This window comes from Hemicordylus capensis, chromosome 6 (assembly GCF_027244095.1).
Source record: "Hemicordylus capensis ecotype Gifberg chromosome 6, rHemCap1.1.pri, whole genome shotgun sequence".
In the NCBI taxonomy this organism is placed as follows: domain Eukaryota; kingdom Metazoa; phylum Chordata; class Lepidosauria; order Squamata; family Cordylidae; genus Hemicordylus; species Hemicordylus capensis.
The window spans coordinates 11,019,049-11,041,962 of NC_069662.1; the positions used below are offsets into that span (position 1 = coordinate 11,019,049).

The 22,914-nt window shown below is 42.6% G+C and overlaps 1 protein-coding gene across 1 annotated transcript; it reads left to right on the top strand.

The window, feature by feature from the left end:
- The first annotated feature begins 9,256 nt into the window (after positions 1–9,256).
- Positions 9,257–16,356, top strand: LOC128330823 (vomeronasal type-2 receptor 26-like). The gene is made up of 3 exons (XM_053264189.1): positions 9,257–9,547; positions 14,446–14,572; positions 15,458–16,356. The coding sequence occupies exons 1-3, from the start codon at positions 9,257–9,259 to the stop codon at positions 16,354–16,356; spliced, it is 1,317 nt and encodes a 438-aa protein (XP_053120164.1).
- Positions 16,357–22,914: the final 6,558 nt, after the last annotated feature.

Here is a 22,914-nt window from a genome sequence, read left to right on the forward strand (position 1 = left end):
ACTCAATGGCTGCCATCCTGACTCATGGTGTGCTTGGTCAATGAACAAAGTTCAAAGTCAAAAGTTCAAAGAAGAGTGTGGAACTGTGCAGACTTGCAAAGTTGTGGAGCCCTGAGGGACACCATCCAAGACTGCCAGGAGTTGAGAGGCCACCAACCTCTCAACTACCTTGCCCAACCATGGAAGGTTGGAAACAGGCCTATAGTTGCTTAACCCTGAGGGATCCAATGCAGTCTTCTTCAGAAGTGGTCTAATAATAATAAGTGGTCTAATAATTATTATTATTTAATAATAATTAAATTATTTAGGCAAGGAGAGGGCCCGGTTGTTGGCTTTGACAATGGGAGTGTCCTTGTGCTTCATGAAGATCCAAAGCACAAAAGCTGTGATAAAAGTAAAGGTCAGAGCAAACTCGCCCAAACTGATCCCCAAAGGTTCTTCATGAGTCAGAAAGGTGATGGCCTTGGGAATGCAAAAATCCCAGTCATAGTTTGGATAATATTCTTTTGCACATTGGAAGCAGACATCTATGTCTAGAAAATAAAATATTGTTTTACATATATGGTGCTAGAATGTATACTGCACTGAAATATGAAGATTTCAACATTACAAAGTCCTGTATTTAAAACTATTAAAATCTGCACTGAAATATGAAATTTTCAACATTACGAAGTCCTGTATTTAAAACTGTTAAAATCTGTTCTTAGCCTGATGTTCTCTGTTTCTACCTAGAAATATATTTAATACATATTTATATTTATAGAAACTATACACAAGGAGCAACCCAGATCTTCATTCTGGTATCAAAAAGAACAAGTTTTTGTTTTGCAAAATCAGATCCTCTGGCTAATAATAATCATTTTACATGGTAAATTTAATTATACTGACTAGAGTACTCAAGAACAAATTTGTGTTTTGCTTCTCTAGTCTGAAAAAGTTTTTCTTCTAAAATTGCTTTATCATTTAAAATAGGATCCATCCACTTATACTGGAGCTTTAAAAAGAAACAGTAGTCTCAATTCATTTATTTTTTGAGCATGCTCCTTAGTGTATTCTGAAGGGTCACTTTTCTCTGGTAGCCACACCCCAAGCAAGCATTTATGGATAGGTGAAATATTCCTTTGTGTGGTGAATGGGAGATAATTCTCCTAAGCATCTGACACACCCCAAACGAAGAAAACTTGAAATCCCAGTGGGTAGAGAATATTCATATCCATAAGACAAAGCGCAAGTTATTGCTGCCTTCATCTTGGATGTAATACATATTTTTCTTTTTGTGGAAGTGCTTTACATAAGAGGACAAGAATATTGGTTCTATAGAATTCTATCCTTATCAGAAACCATCACCACTGGATTTTCCACAACTTTTATAACAGGGAGATGAGTGTCTAATCACGCTCAAGTGTGGCTGCTGGAACATAGCCAGTGGCGTCCAGAGAATGTGGTGCCAGTGGTGCAGGGGGCACTACAAGAAGCACCCTTGACAATAAATTACCAGGTGCTTACCAGAGTTACCACAGCACCTGCAAGCTACCTCAAGGAGTGGTGCTCTGCCTGGCATCCTGCACACAGCAGCCTAGCATCCCATGCATGGCCCTGGTCTCTGTGCATGCACGGAGGCCATTTGCATGGTAAGCATGGTGTGGCTGACCATGTAAATGGACCATTCCACCGACCCATGTGAGATGCTAAGCAGTGCACCCACTGCCCTCTCTGCAATGCCGGGTGGACTCAGCACTGCTGCTGGTACGCAACTGCTAATTTATTTTTAAATCTGCCTCTCGCCACCCTTAGGAACATAGGAGCATAGGAAGCTGCCATATACGGAATCAGACCATTGGTCTATCTTGCTCAGTATTGTCTTCACAGACTGGCAGTGGCTTCTCCACGGTTGCAGGCAGGAATCTCTCTGAGCCCTCTCTTGGAGATGCTGCCAGGGAGGGAACTCGAAACCTTCTGCTCTTCCCAGAGCGGCTCCATCCCCTGAGGGGAATCTCTTGCAGTGCTCACACTTCCAGTCTCCCTTACATATGCAACCAGGGCAGACCCTGCTTAGCTAAGGGGACAAGTCCTGCTTGCTACCACAAGACCAGCTCTCCTCTCCTTCCACTGCAGCAGTGCCCTCACCGGCCACTATGGATCATAAGCCAATATTTGATAGGATTTTTATATGATGTCCCTTACCTTTCTGGTTTGAAATTTTCCCTTCTGGGCATGGAAGGCAATCATAACAGCAAAATGGCTTCCCTTCCACCTCAGTCCTATGATACCCAGGATGGCAATTGTCATTACACAGAGAAAGGGGCCGTAGTACTTGTCCATAATGCAAGATATTTATGTTTGGAGAGTTTGTATCCCAAATATCCATCTACAGTTTATATTCCCACTCAGTGGTACAACTAGGTAATTTTGGTGCCCAGGCCTTCATTTCTGCTTGGCTGTCAGATCAGAGAGGAGAAGAGGGTTAAGCTGCTATATGAACTTCAGAGAATTCTTGCTGGATCAGGCCAAAGGCCCAACTAGTACAGCATCCTGCTTTACCCAGTGGCCAGCTAGGTGCATGTGGGAATGAGGCCAAAGTACTTCCCTTTGTTTGTCCTGAATCTCCCAGCATGTAGCGCCAACTGATGACCCTGGGTTCTAATATTATGAAAGAGGGAGACAAATTTCTTTCTATCCACTTGATCCATGCCATGAGCCTTTCCAGATGACAGCTCAACTTGCTTCGCTATGTATGGGCTTGGTGTGGGTTCATACAAGCAGAGTTTTGACACTGGCTTGCATACGGGAACAGCAAGGTGCAGTTCGCAGACCCACAGACTGTATTCTGGTGTTATGCTGATGTTTCAGGTTACAGCAGGGTATGTGCATGAGAAAACAGTAGCTGATTTTCCACGTGTTGAGAATTGTTTGCTGGGTTGCTCTTTTTTTAACATGGTGACATGTGGAGGGGCCCCACTGATACAACAAAGTATTCATTTTAATTGCATGAGTCTGTCACGCTGTGTTTTGGACTTCCATTCTTCATTGATCTTGGCATCTTGCCCTTTTTTTAACGAGTTTTTTTAAAAAGATTTTTTTTTCTTCGGTGTTCTTCCACAAAAGTGGCAGCAGGGGAAGCAAACAGCTTTACAAGATCAACAAGAACAGCTTTACAAGACAAGATTCTGTACCCAAGTTAACCCTCTACTACCCAGAATGGGCTGATCGTGTGAACGACCTTAGGATCTTCTCTTTCAGCAGCCTTATTCCTTAGAGGGAGGCATGAACAGCTCGCAAACTTGGACCCGCCCTAAGACAGTATGGACAGTATGTCTTAGGGTAGGTCCATATTGTCCATACTGTCTTAGGATGGGTCCAAGTTTGTGAGCTGTTCATGTCTCTCTCTAAAGAATAAGGCTGCTGAAATAGAAGATCCTAAGGTTGTTCACACAACCAGCCCTCATTCATTTCACAGTTTCTTAATTCCGAAGCATCTGATTATGAATTATCTAGGAGTAACGGACTGTTTTTTTTAAAGATCCACTGCCATGTTGCTGATTTTATGAGTCAAACAACACATCACATCACATGTGACTTCTGTTCATTTTTATAACGATGTAGGAGGGAAATGAACTGGAAACTTATCTTGCAGTATGAGAGAATAGTGGTCTTTCCCCCCTTGTCTTTAACCTCTTCACAAGGTATAAAAGGAGTGTCATAAATTCTTCTGGTAGCCACTATCTTTTCCCCAATATCTGGACTTTGCACTGCTCTGGGGCATTGTGGGGAAGAAAAATGGCCACTACCACAAAAACATGGCCTTGAATGAGGATTTTAAACCCCTAAAATGAAAAGGAAATACAAACTCTTTTTCTAATGCCCCTAATGTGTGGCAATCAAGCTGTGATGTCTCATTCAATAAGGTAAGTCACTACCTGATGCTCATCACCAGTTTTGTTCTCATGACCAGCAGCTGGGTAGTAGGAGTGTCCAGCCAGGCTTTTAGAGCTACACATGCTACCAAGAAATGGTTGTGTGTCAGTAAACATCAAGGTAGGAAGAGGAGAAAGTAATCATATGCTACCCTCAATCTGGGTCAGACAACATGGGACATGCTTCCATCCATCCTCAGTAAAATGCTGAATAAACAATCTGGGTTGGTTGCCATTGTCCCACCCAGACTGAGGCAAACACATGATCGCTTTGTGCTCCTCCTACCTCAATGTTTGATGACACACGGCCATTTCTTGGGAGTGCACACAGCTCTCTAACTGCATAGTTGGACACACCTCCCACCCTGATTTTGCTTGTGAAAACCAGCTCACTGAGTAGTGAGTATGCATGTGTCAACCAACCCTCAGTCTCAAGGAAGTATGTGGAATGGCTATTGTCTCGCACTGACATCTGCACCGGACCTTCTGAGCACATACTACATAGATGAGTTCAAGAAGTTTCAGTGCAAGATCGTGTGCCCCATTCCTTCGAAATCACTGTATCTTTTGCTTTTAGAGTCTGATCCAAACCAAATTCATAGCACAAGAGAGAAGGCCCTAGGTTTGTTTGTTTATTGTATTTATACATAGCCTGATATAGACGTCTCTAGGCAGTGCATTTTCTGTTGATCCACCATGTTGTTTCAAGATGGCAGTCATTCTTAGAGTCATCACCCCCTTTGGAACCCAAGCACTGAAAGTTGGATACAAACCAAATGAGGGGATCCTAGGGGACCTCAACTGGGGTAATTCTTTTGTCAGTTGTTCATATTGTTTCAAGATGGCAGCCATCCACCACGGCAACCCTTCTGCAAAAAGGACTGATACAAACCAAATTCACAGCACTTGGGAAGCAGGTCATACGTAAGTCATCATGTTAAAAGATATGGAAAATAAGCTCTGTTTATTCTACTCAGAATTGCTTTTTCAAAAAGTGTCTTCTGTTGTGACCATTGCAAAACACTTATATATTATATTATATTATATTATATTATATTATATTATATTATATTATATTATATTATATTATATTATATTATATTATATTATATTATATTATTATACCGCCCAAAACTTACGTCTCTGGGTGGTTTCATGGGACTTTGAAGGCACCAGCCAATGGGAGTCACCAGTTCCTTGCTCTTCTTAACAAACTCCCCTCACTATGAGTCATTTTGGCAAACAATACTAAAGAGAAAAAGATGGTGTCACATTTGGACTGTGTCTTACAAACATTTTTTCCATGGTAAATAAGAGGAAGTCTAAAGACTCTGGGGAGGTCATACTGCATCCTGTAATTTTCAAATGCTCATGATTAACGTTCTGTCATACTCAAACTCCCTGTGGACTTCCTGAAGCCAGTGATGTAATCCAACAGAAAACAGTCATCCAAATCCAAAATTAATCATTCACTCCCAGCTTTTGCAGCAGGATATAAATGCTTTTCTGTTGTTAGAGTTGGCCTCTTTCTCTTATGTGAAAAAGAAGGTTTTGAGGCAAGGTCCACATCTGAGGATCTGGATAGTGCATCACCACTCAGTCAAGGGCTGTGCATTGCAGCTAGTAAATGAGTAGATGATAATGATGAATCTGCAGATAGGATCATGGGACTTATAGCGCCTGGAGAAGAAGGGCTAGCTTGGATGATGATCTTGTTGGTGTTGGTGCTGCTGCTACCTCAAACACTATGCACAGTATTTGCAAAGCAGTGCATGGCACAGGATCTTGCCCAGATTCTGCCTGAATATCATCAGCCAGGGGACCTCATGATTGGTGGGATAACTTCACAGCAGTTCTTCTTGCATATGAAACCTCGAACTACCAGGTAATTTCTTGTTATTTGGCTGGTGGAATGGGCCTATCCCATTTGAGCAGTTCATGTATTTGAATAAGAGGGTCTAATGAAGAGCTAGCATCTATCTGATCTTTACACCTTGCTAAGATCGTGCTATATGACCTTGCTATGCTAGAGCAGGTGATGTGAAGCTCTAGGGGTAAGGCTATAGCTTGGGGGGCAGAGAGCATGTTTTGCATGCAGAAGGTCCCAGGTTCAATCCCTGGCAACATCTCCAGGTAGGATGAGAAAAGACCTTGTCTATAACCCAAAGGAGCTGGTGCCAGCCACAAGAGACAATACAGAGCTAGATGGATCAAGGGCCCAGCTCAATAAGGAAACTTCATATGATGGACAAAAGTTGAGATCTTATCATTTAGATTAATATCTCCATAATGATAGCTCTTCAATGTTTTGTTTATATATAGGTGAGGTTTGCCTGTTGTTGACCAGGCAACCTAGTTTTGCATAGATTAGATGTATAAGAAAGCTGCAGAAATTAAACATGCATCATAAAAGTGTTTATTAAGCTTGGGAAAGGGAAGTAAAAGAACAGTTTTAAATTTGTAGGATTTCAACTTCAAGCTTTATTTATTTTATTGAATAAGTAACATACACAGTAAATTTGAATCATAGTACATTTGAATCTGAGAAAGAACTTTTCCTTTTCTTGGGCATTATATCATTTGGGAATTATTGATCTGCTTAATGAGTGTTAAAAATATGTCGGAACAATAACAGTTAAAATATGATTATTGTATTCAGATAGATAGATAGATAGATAGATAGATAGATAGATAGATAGATATAGATATAGATATAGTCTCCATCCTTCCATCCCCAGGCATACTCCAGTGTAAAATGTAGTGCATTCGGCTAATTTAAATGGCAGAATTGTTCATGCAACATTTGGTATCTGTAGGTAATCGGGAGTATGATATTCAGAATTTTTTCAAAGAAACCACAAAAATTATGTACATTTTCACTTAGCATATTACAGTGTAAAAAGTAGTGCAGTCAGTTAATTTCAGTGGCAAGACTGTGTATGCAAAATTTGGTATCTTTAGGTCATCAGAAAGCATGACATTATTTCACCCACCCAAACCAGCATACAAACAAATTCTTCAAAACAGAAAACAGATTTACCATTTATTAATGAAACATCATCACAAGACACATCCCCAAAGCAAAGCCCATCAGTACAGATGTAGTGCAAAATCCAGTCCATTAGGAGTCATCCAGTGAAACTGATTTACAAGAGAGAGAGGATCGTAGAAATAAAATACTTTGCACAGAGCATAATTAATTTTGCAATTAATGAATGGCAAAAGCAGTGACGGTCACCAGCTTAAGATGGTTTTAAAACAGTATTAGACAAATACATGGAGGGGGATAAGTTCATTAATTGCTGTTAGTCATGATGGCAAGGTAGAAGCAATGTGTCAATCTTTTATAGTTGCTTACCTCACAAACACAAAATAATCTTATATAGATTTAACTATGAGTTTATTCAGAAACAATTCCATTTTCTCCTTCTCCTTTCCCACCCTTTTCCTATCTGACTCCCCACTCCCCCCACATTTTCTACAGGATCCCCACTAACCTCCAGACATATCCTACCAAAAACGTAACAAAATTTGGCAACCTTCCACAGTCTGGCTTCGTTCTATTCAGCTAAAAGATGAGATAAACATAAGTTATGATCTGAATCTGTGTATAAGGCAAGTTCAGGACAAATAAGCTCAAATCTAGCATCATTATAAAACTGGCAGTGTAAAATAACAAACAACGAAACATGAAAGATACTGGGAGAGGAGAGCTGGTCTTGTGGTAGTAAGCATGACTTGTCCCCATAGCTAAGCAGGGTCTGCCCTGGTTGCATATGAAGGGGAGACTTGATGTGTGAGCACTGCAAAATATTCCCCTCAGGGGATGAAGCCACTCTGGGAAGAGCAGAAGGTTTCAAGTTCCCTCCCTGGCAGCATCTCCGAGATAGGGCTGAGAGAGATTCCTGCCTGCAACCTTGGAGAAGCTGCTGCCAGTCTGTGAAGACAATACTGAGTGAGATAGACCAATGGTCTGACTCAGTATATGGCAGTTTCCTATGTTCCTATGTTCCTAGGCTATTCTCACGATCATCCAAAATCGGGTGAGGCTCCCATAGGCGAGCCCGGTTGCCTCCCGGCAGTTAACCCACCTAAGTACCCCTCCCCTTACACTGGGTTTGCGGAGCAAGCGCTCTGCAAACCTGGTTTTTCTTATCATGAGCAGCCACGGCATGGCTCTGCGGCATGGCTACTCACAAGTAGACCCCCAGAAAGGAGGCGAAAATCCGCCTCCCGGCCCTGGGGGTCTCTCCAGTATGCCCTGTGTGCTCACGCAAGGCATACTGGAGCTTCCAGGGGGCACACGGCCCCTGAACTCCCCAGCCCCCACCGGCTCCATCATGGAGCCGGCAATCATGTGAGCAGCTGATCCGGCCACCCAGGGCTCCCGCCCTGCTTGTGTGCGGGGAGAGCGGGCTTTTCCCGCTCTCCCTGCTTCCCTTCCCAAACCGGGTCTAACTGATCGTGAGACCCAGCTCACTGGATAGTGAGATACTGAAAGATACTAAACACAACCGTCTATTAATACTAGCTGCTGAGGAGTAATGATGGGAGAGGCGTAAAGTCTTCATCTCTTGCTTCTGGGCTTCCAAGAAGCATCTGGTTGGACACTGTAGGAAACAGGATGTTGTGGGGCTGACCCAGAAGGTTTCCTCTTATGTTCTGATCCAAGGAAACATTCAGGAAAAATTAAAAATCCCATTATCAGTGCATTTGTTTTAAATTTAGAAAACTGAGATCAACGTTAACAATGTTTCATGCATAACGACACATAGAAGGCCAAAAGACCCCTGGACAATCTATGTACAGCATAAATCTAAGGCAGGTCTTTCCTACCTCTGTCACCCAGATGTTGCTGGACAACGTCTCCCATAATCCTCAGACACAATGGCCAAAGGCCATCATCCCCAGCCTTCCACTAAATTCTCAGCCACAAAACATTTCTCTGTGGCTTTTTCTGCTTCCTTTAATCCTCTCCTTGGTATCTTCTCTCCTCCAAGTAGGTGTCCTGGCCTAAACAAATAATGCATTCTATGTAGTAGGTGCCTTGCTAGGGATGCTGGGAATCCAGTGACTTCTGAAGGAACATCAGTGTGATATATTTTGATGTTTGAATGCTGTGTGGTGAGCCACCCAGAGAACAATTTGTTAGAGGGCAGCTAACAAATAAAGTTGATTATTATTTATTTATTATAAAATGATTTATATCCTTTTAATGTTCTCTACTTCAATTTATAGACCACTTTATTGAAAAGTGGTATATAAATATTCATAGTTGTGGTCATCTAGATTTCAGAAGCTGGAAGATATCCCTGCAAAACCTAACAAACTCTTCTTGCAGGATGGTGACAAAGAACTACCAGCACGTCCAAGCCTTGGTGTTTGCTGTGAAAGAAATCAATGAAAACCCCAACCTTTTACCCAATATCACCCTGGGTTTCCACATCCTGGATAACTCTTTTGATGCAAAGATGACCTACAAGACCATGCTGTACATGGTGTCAACACAGGATCGAACGGTGGTCAATTACAAGTGTGGGTCATCAAACAGGCTGATAGCCATCATTGGGGGCCTTGACTTTGACACCTCCATCCAGATGGCAGACATCTTGCACATTGTCAGGATTCCACAGGTGCGGCTTTCTGAATATAGGTGTTTACGGAACAGCTATAACACTCCACATACAGCATTACCACCTTACAAAAGGTAGTGGTGATCTTTCTCTTTCAGGAGACATTTGGAATAGTTTTGAGGTTTCAAAACTGGGCTCTGACTTAACGATAGGAACATAGGAAGCTGCCTTATACCGAATCAGACCAATTGACCTATCTAGCTCAGGACTGTCTGCTCTGACTGGCAGTGGCTCTCCAAAAGATTCATGCAGCAGTCTCTCCAAGCCCTATCTCGGAGATGCCAGGGAGTAAACCTGGAACCTAGATGAGCTTCCACTGAGCTATGGCCCCATTCCTTTGGGGGATGGGGGATTCCTAAGTGGAATCTTACAGTCGCCATCCAAGTGCAAACTGAGGCAGATTCTGCTTAGCAAAAGGAAAAGATTCACACTCACTACCCCAAGACCAGCTCTCCTCCCCAACCAATTGTGTTTTATTAATTTGATGCAAAATCTGCCTTTTGCCTAAACATACAGCTGGTCCGTAGCTCAGTGAGTAAGGAAGTGGGAGCTCCACTTTTTCTTATGCCAGCTAGTTTTGTTTCACTTTTCTCTTGCTTGGCCCCTGCTTCATTCTCACTGCCATAAAACTCACCCCTCAACTCTTTCCCTTCTACCTCAAATCCTGCTTTGTGTTTCCCTTGCTGCTACCTTCTGTATATCTGCATTCATTCTTGAACCTTTTCTCCCCGGCACATTTGATCTTGTTTCTTAATATGAAGTGTGTTGATGTAAGGCATGCAAATAGGTCTCGGTTAAGGATGGAGATTGGTCAACCAGCTATAGATGTCAGAAAAACATCATTAAGGCAGAAAAAAACCAGGGACAAAGGACAAATTTGAGACCTCTCATTCTGATGAAACATTGCAGGTGGACAGACAGATGGACACTCACCTTTCTTTCTTTCTTTCTTTCTTTCTTTCTTTCTTTCTTTCTTTCTTTCTTTCTTTCATATACCACCTGACTCCAAAGATTCTAGGCAGTTCACAGAAATAAACACAACAAAAATAAAATAAGACAAACTGTTAAAACAATTTAAAATATTCAAACATCACTAAAATCCTGGCTTTTAAAAATGTGTCTTAAGGGCTATTTTGAAGGCTGATGAGATGTTAAATCCAGTGGTGCTCTCACCCTTGGACTTTGGGGCTGAAATCCAGGGCCTCCACACCCTCTGGGGGCCCCCAAATACTCTTTAGACAGTCCCTAGTTTTGTGGTCACTGCTGGCCTGCACTGCACTAGGTGGCCGAGTGTGATTGTGATCTGAGCCAGGTGCTCTAGAGACAGAGTGGGGAGTGGAGAAAGAAAATCGTGGGATGAGAATATGTTATGTGTTGAAATGTTTCTGCTACTGCATATTGGGATAAATATACTCCACATGTTAAAAATACTGTGTTTGTCATGGGGTATATGTGTGTAGGGGGATGATGCTTAACTTGCAGTGGGAGGGTGCCTCCAGCAGGGGGAGCTCCAAAATTACCTAAGTGCACCTCTGGTTAAACCACGAAGGTCTACAGGGAATGCATTCCATAGACCAGGAGCAACTACAGAGAAGGCCTGTTCCCAATTCTGGATCACAACCAGATGAGCTGGAGGCATCTGGAAACAGACCCCTCTCAATGACTTTAATGTGCAGTGGGGATCATGTTGAAGAAGGTGCTCTCCCAGGTAACCTGGTCTTAAGCCATTTAGGGCTTTAAAGGTAATTACCAGCACTTTGTATTTTGCCTGGAAACCTACTGGAAGCCAATGCAATTGTTTTAAGGCAGGCATAATTTGGTCTATCCGAGAAACCTCGGAAACCAACTGCATTTTGGACCAACTGAAGTTTCCGAACTACATACAAAGGCAGCCCCAGGTAGTCAAGCCTAGAGGTTACCAGAGAGTGCACCACAGTTCTTAGAAGACCCACATATGTGGAGAAAATCAAAATTATCCTACATGTTAGAAGACTGATGCGCAATTCGAATTAGAAAATTAAGCAGATACCATAGGCATCTTGATAGACTCAGAAAAACGTCACTCAAACCAATCTGATTTTGTTTGCTTTCTAGCTAAGTTACAGTCCTTTGGTCTCAGCACTGAGTGACGGTTCCCAAATCCCTTCCTTTTACCAGACAGTCTCAAATGAAGTTCTTCAGTATGAGGGGATTGTCCAATTACTGCTACTTTTCGAGTGGAAGTGGGTTGGGCTGATTGCTGTGGATGATGACTATGGAGAAACCTTTATACGCACCCTATGTCCTATGCTTTCTGAGAATGGTATCTGTCCTGCCTTTGCAGAAGTGTTCCCAGTGACTCCTGTTACTAATGCGGAGTCGAACTCAGTCAGCAAATGGGGAAGAAATGTATTTCTCATTGACAGCAATGTGAACGTGTATGTGGTCCATGCAGAAATTCATTACTTCTTGAGTATGGGTATCTGGTTACAGCTCCTAAGCATTGGACCTCAAGGGAAAATCTGGATCTTGACAGCTCAGTGGGACTTTGGGTTGCCCATATCTATCAGAAGCCAAGGCGTGAAGATTTTCCATGGTGCTTTGTCCTTTGCAATCCATTCCAGTGAGGTGCTGGGATTCCAAAATCATCTTCAGAGCCTTTGCCCAAATGGACACCATGGAGATGGCTTCATCCAGCACTTCTGGGAGGAAGCATTCCAGTGTTCTGTGCTAAATTCCAACATACACCGAGTGGTCAGTAAAAACTGTACAGGGGAGGAGAGGTTGGAGAGTCTTCCTGGGACTGTGTTTGAAATAAGCATGACAGGCCACAGCTACAGTATCTACAATGCAGTCTATGTGGTGGCACATGCTCTGCAAGCCATGCTTTCATCCAAATCCAAACTCAGAACAATGGCAGGTGGAGGGAGAAAAGAAGTTCTGGTGCGGCAACCCTGGCAGGTAGTACCTCTTCACTAGGCTGCTAAGATTGAAATGCCAAAATAAGGGGCCTCCTTTATGTTGCATTGAAGTATAACATGTGGACGTGAATACTAATGGGAAATAGTTGGCAGGCCTGTGATGAGCAGGAATGAGGTTAAATTTTCTCTTTCTATAGCCTTTTACACATGTTCAAGGAGTTGTGCCGTTGAGTCGGTGTTGACTCCTGGCGACCACAGAGCCCTGTGGTTTGCTTTGGTAGAATACAGGAGGGGTTTACCATTGCCATCTCCCGTGCAGTATGAGATGATGCTTCCTATATTGCTGCTGCCCGATATAGGGGTTTCCCATAGTCTGGGAAAATGTTCAGTGAACATGGGTTCAATGAACCCAGACAGAAACACATAATGAAAATGGTTGTTTGCTCTTTGAAGAACTTGCCAAGGACTAAAGGACTGGTCAGGAAATGTTAGTTTTGCAGTCAACATCATCATCAGAACATAATAACAGAAAATAACCGCCTTGCTGGATTAGGCCCATGGCCTATCTAGTCCAGTGTCCTGTTTCACACAGTGGCCCCCCCAGATGCCTCTGAGAAGCCCATAGGCAAGAGGTGAGGGCATGCCCCTCTCCTGCTGTTATTCCCCTGCAACTGGTACTCAGAGGCATCCTGCCTCTGAGGCTAGAGGTAGCCTATAGCTCTCAGACCCATATCAAATGTGTCTTGATATGCTGTCTTGCAGAATATACTCAGGTGTAATGATGGCCTCTCTATGACTGCACCATTTGGATCAGATGCTAAAGATCTAAAATCATGACAAGAAATATGTTCTTGCACAGATGTCTTCTCCATGATTCAGTAAAAAGCTCTCACATATTGAGGCGGGTCTCACAATCAGTTAGACCCACTTTGGCTGATACTGCGGGGAGAGCGGGCTCTCCCGGTGATTTACACGATCAACAAAAATCGGGTTAGGCTCTCCTAGCCCAATTTTTGTTGATCGTGAGAATAGCCCCATTAAATTATTTTTTAATTTTTATTTTCCTATTCTAACCTAGTTTGATGTCGTCATTTCCCCATATCCTCCTAGACTTTTAGATAACTATTCTTGAATGTCCCTGTACCATTTTATGTGACATCTGTCTCTTCGTCTTCTAATTTAGCTCCATCGATTTATCCAGAAAGTCTCCTTTAACAATAGTGCAGGTGATGAGGTGGTTTTTGATGAAACTAGGAATTTTGCAAGTGGGCTTGATGTTATAAACTGGGTCACTTTCCAAAACCAGTCACTCAAAAGAGTAAAAACTGGAAGGATGACTCCAAGCAAAGGACTTACCATAGCGAAGGACATCATCACATGGAACAGCAGAATTAACCAGGTGAGAGCTGATGGAAGATTCTGGAATCTTCACACACACACACACACCCGGTGGCAGGGGTGAGTGACAGCAGTGGGCATTGGGGACTTCCTCCCTGCTTTCCCCTTCACAAACAGCATTCACCCTTACAATTTATAATTTCTGAAGAGGGCTTACATCTGTCAATGATAACTGCAGTCTTTTACATTTTTCACTCATGGGAACATGGGGAGCTGCCTTATACAGAGTCAGACTATTGGTCCATCTAGCTCAGTATTGTGTACACAGACTGGCAGCAGCTTCTTCAAGGTTGCAGGCAGGAGTCTCTCTCAGCCTTATCTCTGGAAATGTCAGGGAGGGAACTTGGAACCTAGATGCTCTTTCCAGAGTGGCTCCATCCCCTGAGGGGAATATCTTACAGTGCTCACACTTCTAGTCTCCCATTCATATGCAGCCAGGGCAGACTCTGCTTAGCAATGGGGACAAGTTATGCTTGCTACCACAAGACCAGCTCTTCTCTCATCCAAGTCAACAATCCCTGGTTCATCTTTGTTTCAAATGGTATATGTCACATTCCCTTTTCAGAGTACTAAAACTTGGTGTATTCCATTTCCCAGCAGGGACCACCTGTCTCTTCATGTACAAACCACTGCCTTCCTGGCTATAGGAGGGAAATGCTGGAGGGGAAGCCATTTTGCTGCTACGATTGTGCACCCTGCCCAGAGGGGAAGATTTCTGACCAGCTAGGTAGGCTAATTTGAGAACACAGCTCTTGGGCACAAGTTTCACCAAATAAATATGTAGATTTAACTAAAAGTATATTCAGAAACAACTCCATTTTCTCCTTTCCCTCCTTTTTGCTCTCTGACTCTACCTCCCACACTCTCTAAAGCAGGCCTGCTCAACTTCGGCCCTCCTGCAGATGTTGGCCTACAATTCCCATAATTCCTGGCTATTGGCTGCTGTGGCTGAGAATTATGGGAGTTGTCGTTCAAAAACAGCTGGGGGGCCTAAGTTGAGCAGGCCTGCTCTAAAGTATCCTCACTGGGACAAACTTCTCAACAACAAAACACATTTATTTATTTATTTATTTATTTATTTATTTATTTATTTATTTAACATATTTTTATACCGCCCCAAACTTACGTCTCTGGGCGGTTTACAACAAAATAAAAACAGAAAGTAAAACATTAGTTAAAACAAAAACAAAAAGTGTAAATATTGCTAAAATGCCGCGCTGCGGTGATGCAATGCGCCCCTGGCATCCCTTGTGCAGCGTTGGCAAGTAAATGGCATCGGTGCATGCGTCAGCACCATTTGCGGGGCCAGCAACAGTATGTTGCCCCGAAAATGGCGTTGATGCATGCGCCGAGGCCATTTACATGCCAACACTGCATGGGGAATGCCGGGGACACAGCCCATCGCTGTGGCATGGCATTTCAGTTTGCTATTTGAAATAGAGCAATGGCAATGATGTTTTACCACTGAAACACATTTGCTCAGGTTTTGTAAGATTTTTGTTTTTATTTGTTTTACCTACACATTAAAGAGGACTTAAAATCTTGTCTACACCAAAAAGGTCATCCCCTATGGCTCAGCTGCTAGAGTAACACACCTTTCCTTCTCTTTCAGACATGGATGTCTGTGTCAATTGTCTCAAAGATCACTTTCCCAATAAGGACCAAGACCAATGCAAGCCTAAGGTTATAAGCTACCTGTCTTATGAAGAAGCTTTGGGAACCAGTTCAGCTGTGTTTGCTGTTTCTTTTGCTCTGATCACAGCCTCAGTGCTAGGGACCTTCGTTAAGCACCGAGAGACTCCCATAGTTAAGGCCAACAATCGGAGTCTCACCTACATTCTTCTTATTTCTCTCTGTCTTTGCTTCCTCTGCTCTTTGCTATTCATCGGGCGGCCTAACAAGGTGAAATGCCTTCTTCAACAACCTGCCTTTGGTACCGTCTTCTCTGTTGCCCTTTCTTGTGTGCTGGCCAAAACCATCACGGTGGTCCTAGCTTTCAGGGACACCAAACCAGGAAACAGGAAGAGGAAATGGTTGAGGGAAAGACTAACCAGTTCCATTGTTCTTTTATGCTTCCTTATGCAAGCTGGGATTAGTGCTGCGTGGCTGGGAACCTCTCCCCCATTTTCAGATTTCAACATGCACACCATGGCTGGAGAAATCATAGTGGGATGTAATGAAGGGTCAGCCACTATGTTTTGGTGTGTCTTGGGCTACATGGGTCTCATTGCCATTATCAGTTTCTCTGTAGCCTTTCTAGCCAGAAACTTACCTGATAGTTTTAATGAAACCAAGTTTATTACCTTCAGCCTATTGGTCTTTTTCAGTGTCTGGCTGTCCTTTGTTCCAGCCTACCTGAGCACAAGAGGAAAGTACATGGTGGCTGTGGAGATTTTCGCCATTTTGGCTTCCAGTGCTGGGTTACTGGGTTGCATCTTTCCCCCCAAATGTTACATTATTATCCTGAGACCTGAGTTAAACACGAAGGAGCAGATAAGGAAAAAACCATAAGTATTAGCTTTTTTAGTCATATTGCAGTTATTCTGTATGTAGTGGACTGTGGATATGGCAGATTTGCTTTCCTGAATCAGGTCAGGTTAATGGATCTCCCTGACTGGTCTAAACCAATCCTGCAGCATGAGGGAGAATTTAGTGCTGAGTCATCTTTTTTCTGTGGAGAAGCAGACTGGCTGAATTAAAAAATCTTTGACTTTCAAGAGCCATAAGTTAAGAAAAAGATTCTAATAAACTCAGAAGTTCTGGTAGGTTAATATAACTGCCACCAAGCAGAGTGGCCACCAAGCAGACTTTCAGAGGACCAACCTGTTAGTTTGAGTGCTTTAGTCCAAGGCCCTCTGTAACTGGGTATTGGGAAAATACAAAAATCTGCTCCCCCTTGCTAATAGGCAAGAACAAAACCAATTGTTCTCCCAGGCATCTGCCTGTATGTGGAGTTAATTGTTAATTTGGCCAAGCTCTCTTTTAGATTCAGTTCAGTTCAGTTCTTTAATGTTACAGCAGCAAGCCAAAACAGAAGAAAAAGGATACAATTAAATAACAATAAACTGAATGTATATAATTAAAACAGGTTAAAATTAGAATTAGTTTAAAAAATTAACAAAATTGAAAACATAGTGATAATAAAAATTTTAAAAGTAAAATGTCCTTATTAACCATCCGGTGATGTATATTTATGGCAGCAGCACAGAATTTAGCCACATTAGATGTAATTAAACACTCTGAGTCCAAAAGCAACAAGGAACAATAAAATTGCTCCTGTCGACCAGGAAATTTACAAAGCAAAGGAGTAATGAAAGATTCACGGATATCCTTGTAGAACAGACAGAATAATAAAACATGTTCAGTAGTTTCCACCTGATCCAACCCACAAGGGCAAAGGCTGTCAGTAAATGGAACCCCTCTATAGCGCCCTCCTAGAACTGCCGAGGGTAAACAATGGCAACGAGCCAAGGTAAAAGCTTTCCTATACCTCGGAAATTCCAACCAAGTAAAATAATTCACTGCAGAGACTAGATATCTTCTTTCCTCTGAGATGTAAAATTTGGAGACCTTCCAGCGGTCATTTTGCCGTTCGGAGTCTAACACTCATTGTTTAACCAGCAACCTTGCCTGATCAAATCCCAGCTTGGACAAAATTGTAACAAAGAGGCCCAAAGTAGCTATTTTAGCCTCAATAGACTGGATCCACCTGGAGCCAAAATCATCCTGTAAAATTAGAAGAGCCAGGCCAACTGGATGATAAATTAGTTTGAGCCAGTAACAAAATATAATAATCCAGATACTGGCCTCCACCCTAATAAAGCCAGTCTCCAAACAGGCAGTAGCATTTGAAACAGAGCTTGGAATATTAAGGGCAGTTCTCAAAAATTTTGACTGTACACACTCCAAAGTTGTTATATTTGGAAAAAAACCCAGCTGCGCTCCATAAAGTAGTTGGGTTAGTGATTTTGCTTTGAATAGTTTAAAAGCTGCTGGTAAGTAATAGCCACCTTTTGATCACAAGTACTGTAAAATGGCAAGTGAGCTTTTCTGGCATTGGAGGCTATGTAGTTCGCGTGGGCCTTCCTAGTGCCCCCAGCATGGAAAACTACCCCTAGGTACTTAAAAAATGATACCTCCTCAATCATCCAAGTGCGAATCTTAGGTCTCCATGAGAAAGCCATTATTTTGGTTTTCTGGAAATTTATCTCCAAACCCTCTTTCTTGCAGTACAGACTTAATGCTCTCAGCGATTCTTTGAGGCCAATTGGCGTCTGCGACAAGAGGACCGCATCATCTTCATAAAGCAAGATAGATATGTGCCTCCCTGCAAATTTAGGAGGGTGGAAATCTAAATGGCTCAATTGTTCCACCATAGAATTTATGTAGTAATTAAATAATAGTGGAGCAAGTATGCAGCCCTACTTAACACCTCTCTGAGTCACAATAGCACTCGTTAGATGCCCTTAAAGGCTGCATCTAACTTTAAGAGAGGTGTCCAAATACAGCACTTGAACAAACAACGGTCTATGGAGGAAGTCCCCAGTTTTTCCCAAAGCTTCACCCTTGAAATAGAATCAAAAGCTGCCTTCAGGTCTACAAAGGCAGCATATAAAGAGGTTGTACCCAGGGTCGAATATTTCTCAATAAGGTGTTGCAATACAACAATGATCGATAGTAGATCGACCCTCCCTAAAGCCGGCCTGTTCATCAGCAAGAAGGTTCTCACGATCAAGCCAGACCTTTAACTTATCATGTAAATGTTTTGCATAGAGCTTACCAATGATGTTCAGTAAGCTGATGGGTCTATAGTTGGCCGGATTCGCACGTGTACCCTTCTTAACAATAGGAACAACAACTGCAACCCTCCATGTTTTGGGAATTTAGACAGTCCTATCTATATAAGTGAAAAATGAGGCCAAGATTGGTGCCCACCATTCCGGATTATTTTTAATTGCCTCCGGGGGAATAAAATCTTCCCCTGGTGCTTTGCCAGGTCTTAATTGTGCAATTAAAGAAAGAATTTCAGAGATTGAAACCGGAGCCCACAAATGTGTAGACTCAATCTCTTGAAAAAGATGTTCAGAGCAAGCATTAGGGTCACTATACAGATCGGAGAAATATTCCTCCCACACTTCAGGGTGGATGTGACAGCTAGACGGAGTGAAATTATAACTGGAGGGATACTTAACTAAGCGCCAGAATAGCGATGAATCTTTAGTTCTGACAGCCTGGGCTAAGCTCTTCCAATTCTCCCTCACAGCTTCTCTTTTTTTATGCCATAACAAGTGCTTATATCGTCTTTTTTCCTGCAGCAGAATCTGAGCATGATGCCCACTAGAAGTTCTTTTATACTTCTGATAACTAATAAGAAGAGCTTTCCTGGCACTGACACATTCTCCATCAAACCAAGCTTGGGAACCCCTTTGACGGTGCCGAGAAGACTTACAAATATTACTACATAATAGCTGTTGACATTCGAGAACTAGGGCGTTATAGGATGTCAAAAGGGTAGGTGGTGAGTCGTTACTAAGAACAGATTCACGTATATTCCTCAAATGATCAGAAGCCAACAGATCTTTAAACATTTGATCCAATTGAGTTGACCATCTTTTTCTGCGCATTGCATCCCCACCATCAACAGGAAATGGGTACAAAGATTTTAAGTGTGGGTGAAGGAAGGGGGACTTGAGACAAAGAAAAATAGGTAAATGGTCACTATTAAATCTAGGAGTGACCTCCAAACTCTCCACATAAGGGAGAAGATTTCTTGAGGAAATGAAATAGTCAATAAGGCTCATCTTAGAACCTGCCAAATAAGTGAACACAGCAGGATGATCTTTAGGGACTGAGCCGTTCAGTATAGTGAAATTAACTCTAAAAACCATGCGACTTAGACACAAGCCTGCATGGTTAGATTTCATATCCTTAGAGGCTCGAATAAAAGGGAGTTCATCTACCCCTAAACTATTTGGGTAGGCCTTCTGTTGTGAGTATAAAGTGAAATCATCTGGGCCTATCCTTGCATTTAGGTCCCCCCCTATTACCACAAAAGCGTCCAAAAAGGCAAATAAGAGATCTAAAATATAATTTTCCAATTCAGACCAGACCGCTCCAATCTGTGATTTTCTATTCTGCGGAGGAAGGTAAATATTAATGATCAACAGTTTATAATAAGCGAATTGGATCAAGACAGCCATGGCAAAAGGTGTAAGAGTAGAAAGGAGTCTCGAAGAGGCTCACAATGAGGTGGCAACAAGAACACCCAGCCCACCTTTACATCTACCATGACCCACCCCCGGCGACGCTTTGAGTGCGTAAGACAAAAAGCCATCAAGGATTGGGTCATCCAACGTCCAAGTTTCTTGTAAAAGAATAATATCAGCGCTGGCAAGAAACTCCCTAAAAGAGGGATCAATTATAGAAGAATGCCAGCCTGATATATTCCATGTTAGAAGCCCTATTTTATTTTGTCATTGCATAGCTACCAATGAATCCTCGGCAGCAAGATCATCCTCCCTGCAGACATTATTTGAGTGGTAAAACTCCTCATATTGGTTTAAGAGGCCTAAAGGGACAAAAACCACCCCATCATCAACCCGGGGAGTGATCATAGGGTGTGTTACATCTGAAGACATTCCCTTAAAGGGCTGAAACCCTTCCTGCATAACACCGTTATTCAAACTTCTGTTAACTAGAGCATCTTTTAAGTGAGTTAGTCTGGTTACAATATCAATTTGCTCATTAACTGGGAGCTTTCCAAAACTTACAAACAGGGCTTCCTCTTCAGGCAAGAGGCCACCAATTTGCTTGTCAGCCGCCTTTTTAGATTCTACCTCAATTATTTAGCACTCATTAACTGGGAGCTTCCCAGAGCTTGAAGGCAAGGCTTCCTTTTCAGGTGGAAAATCATCCATTACACTATCGAACCACCTTATTAGATTGTACTTCAATTGTTTGATCGCGAGGGCCAGTAATGTGCTTAATATTACAGTCCTGGAAAACTCTAGTTGCTCGAATTTTACAACACTGAAGCACACTTTGATAGCTCAACAGTTGAGAATCCATAGCCTTGGAAGAAAATGTTACAATAGCATGAGCACTGTAATAGTTAAAATACAGATATTGAATATCAAGAACGTCATTGGCGGTAAGGAAAGTCAAGCCAAGCATTCTCATTAGATGAATAAAGTGAAACTTTCATTCACTCTGCTGTAGCAGCCCTCGAGGCTTGGGGAAGTTAACAAGAGCTGCTTTGTAAGGAACCAGCCGCAAATGGCAGCTGTTATTAGCTCCTGGGTCAATAGGCTTCAATAATTCAGATGGTAAGGATGACTGGCTCAAAACGAAGGGTTCCCTCCTAGTGAGCAACCCTGAGTCCTCAGAAGTTTTAGGTGTCTCCCCAGTAGAGGGCTCAGCCCCCAATATTTGCTCCAGAGGAAGCTCAACTGTCCCTTTAACAGCAGATTTCATCTTCTTCCTTTGGTTTACTCGGTTCTTTCGATTCCTGTCTCTGTTTTTAGTGCCAGCATGAGAGCTTTGTAGAGCATCTAGAATTTCAAATAATCTATTAAAGTTCATTTTTGTGCCCCGTCCTGATGAAGTAGAAGACCTCTTATTTTTATTTTTATTTTTAGTATTATGTTTGTGTTTATGTTTATTTTTGTTTTTGTTCTTATCTGTATTAGTATTTGAGGTTTTCCTCCTTCTGTGATGCTTTTTCTTTCACCTTGGCAAGCTGAATAGGAGAGTGTGTTGTTCTTATTTCATCTGACTATAAGGCAGTTGAAGATAAATTGAGCAGAGGTGAGGAAAGATCATCAGTTGTTACATCAGCCTTCTTGGTAACTGTCGATTGTAAGACTGCCTCAGTGAGCATAGTTAGCAAGTTCTTACACTCCTCAAGAAATCAGTTGGATTTCCACGGACCAGGTGGAAGCAAGACTGCTAAGCTGCGCTTGCTGTTTAATCATAATTTCCAAAATAGCAAGAGACCATTGGTCCTGATTACATGTGGAACCTCCATCACACATAGAGCCTCCATTATCGGGTGCAAGGGAAACTTGAGGTGTTGTAAGAGTATCTTTCCAAGTTTCCTAAGGAAACAGAACATGACTGCCCCTAAACATTCCATTTATCCCTTCCAGTATTTCATAGGTGGACATATATGGTGTACTGTATGTTTTTCCACCCCATTCCAAACTCAACAATTACCCCTTGGGATCCATTCTTATATTGCCGAAGACCCTCCTCTGCTTGCTGAATGTTGTAATCATGCATTTTGCACTAAAACTAAACTGAAACAGGATACATTCGTAGTCTGACTAGCTACTGCTAATGTCTGGCCGGAAGACATGTGGGGCAGCAACCCTTCTGAAGCTAGGCAGGGGTGGGTCTGGCTCGTGTATGGATGGCAGGTTGCCCCTGGCCTGAGCTCCAGTTTAGAAGAAAGTTTGTTTGTGGGTTATCAATGTGATAGATCATACAAGTATTGTGCAAAATGTTGTAGTAAATTGCCAGTGTGGGGGGAAATAGTGAAGATTGTTTGTTGTGTGGCTGTGTATGTGTGCACACATGCAATGATCAACAGATTCCGTGAGCAACTTGGCCCTCCATTCCTCAGGAGAGTTCACAAGCATACTGTACCAATTTTTCATATTATGGGAGGGAGGGGTTAACCTGTCACACCAAGAGCTTAAATGTGTCAAACTGCTCCCCCTTTAGAAATACAAAAATGGCCGGTGAGAAAACTAAAGAGGTTTAGGTGCTTTGCCCCCTCAGAAGCAGAAGGTGATTGAGTGTCTTGACAATCTTCATGCTGAGACATATCCTGCACTGTTTGTTCAAGCCCTTCTTCCCCCACTCCTCACCACTGCATTCCATTAGCTCCGCCCAACTGATTGGAGAGGAGAGCTGGTCTTGAGGTAGCAAGCATGACTTATCCCCTTAGCTAAGCAGGGTCTGCCCTGGTTGCATATGAATGGGAGACTTGATGTGTGAGCACTGGAAGATATTCCCCTCAGGGGATGGAGCCGCTCTGGGAAGAGCAGAAGGTTCCAAGTTCCCTCC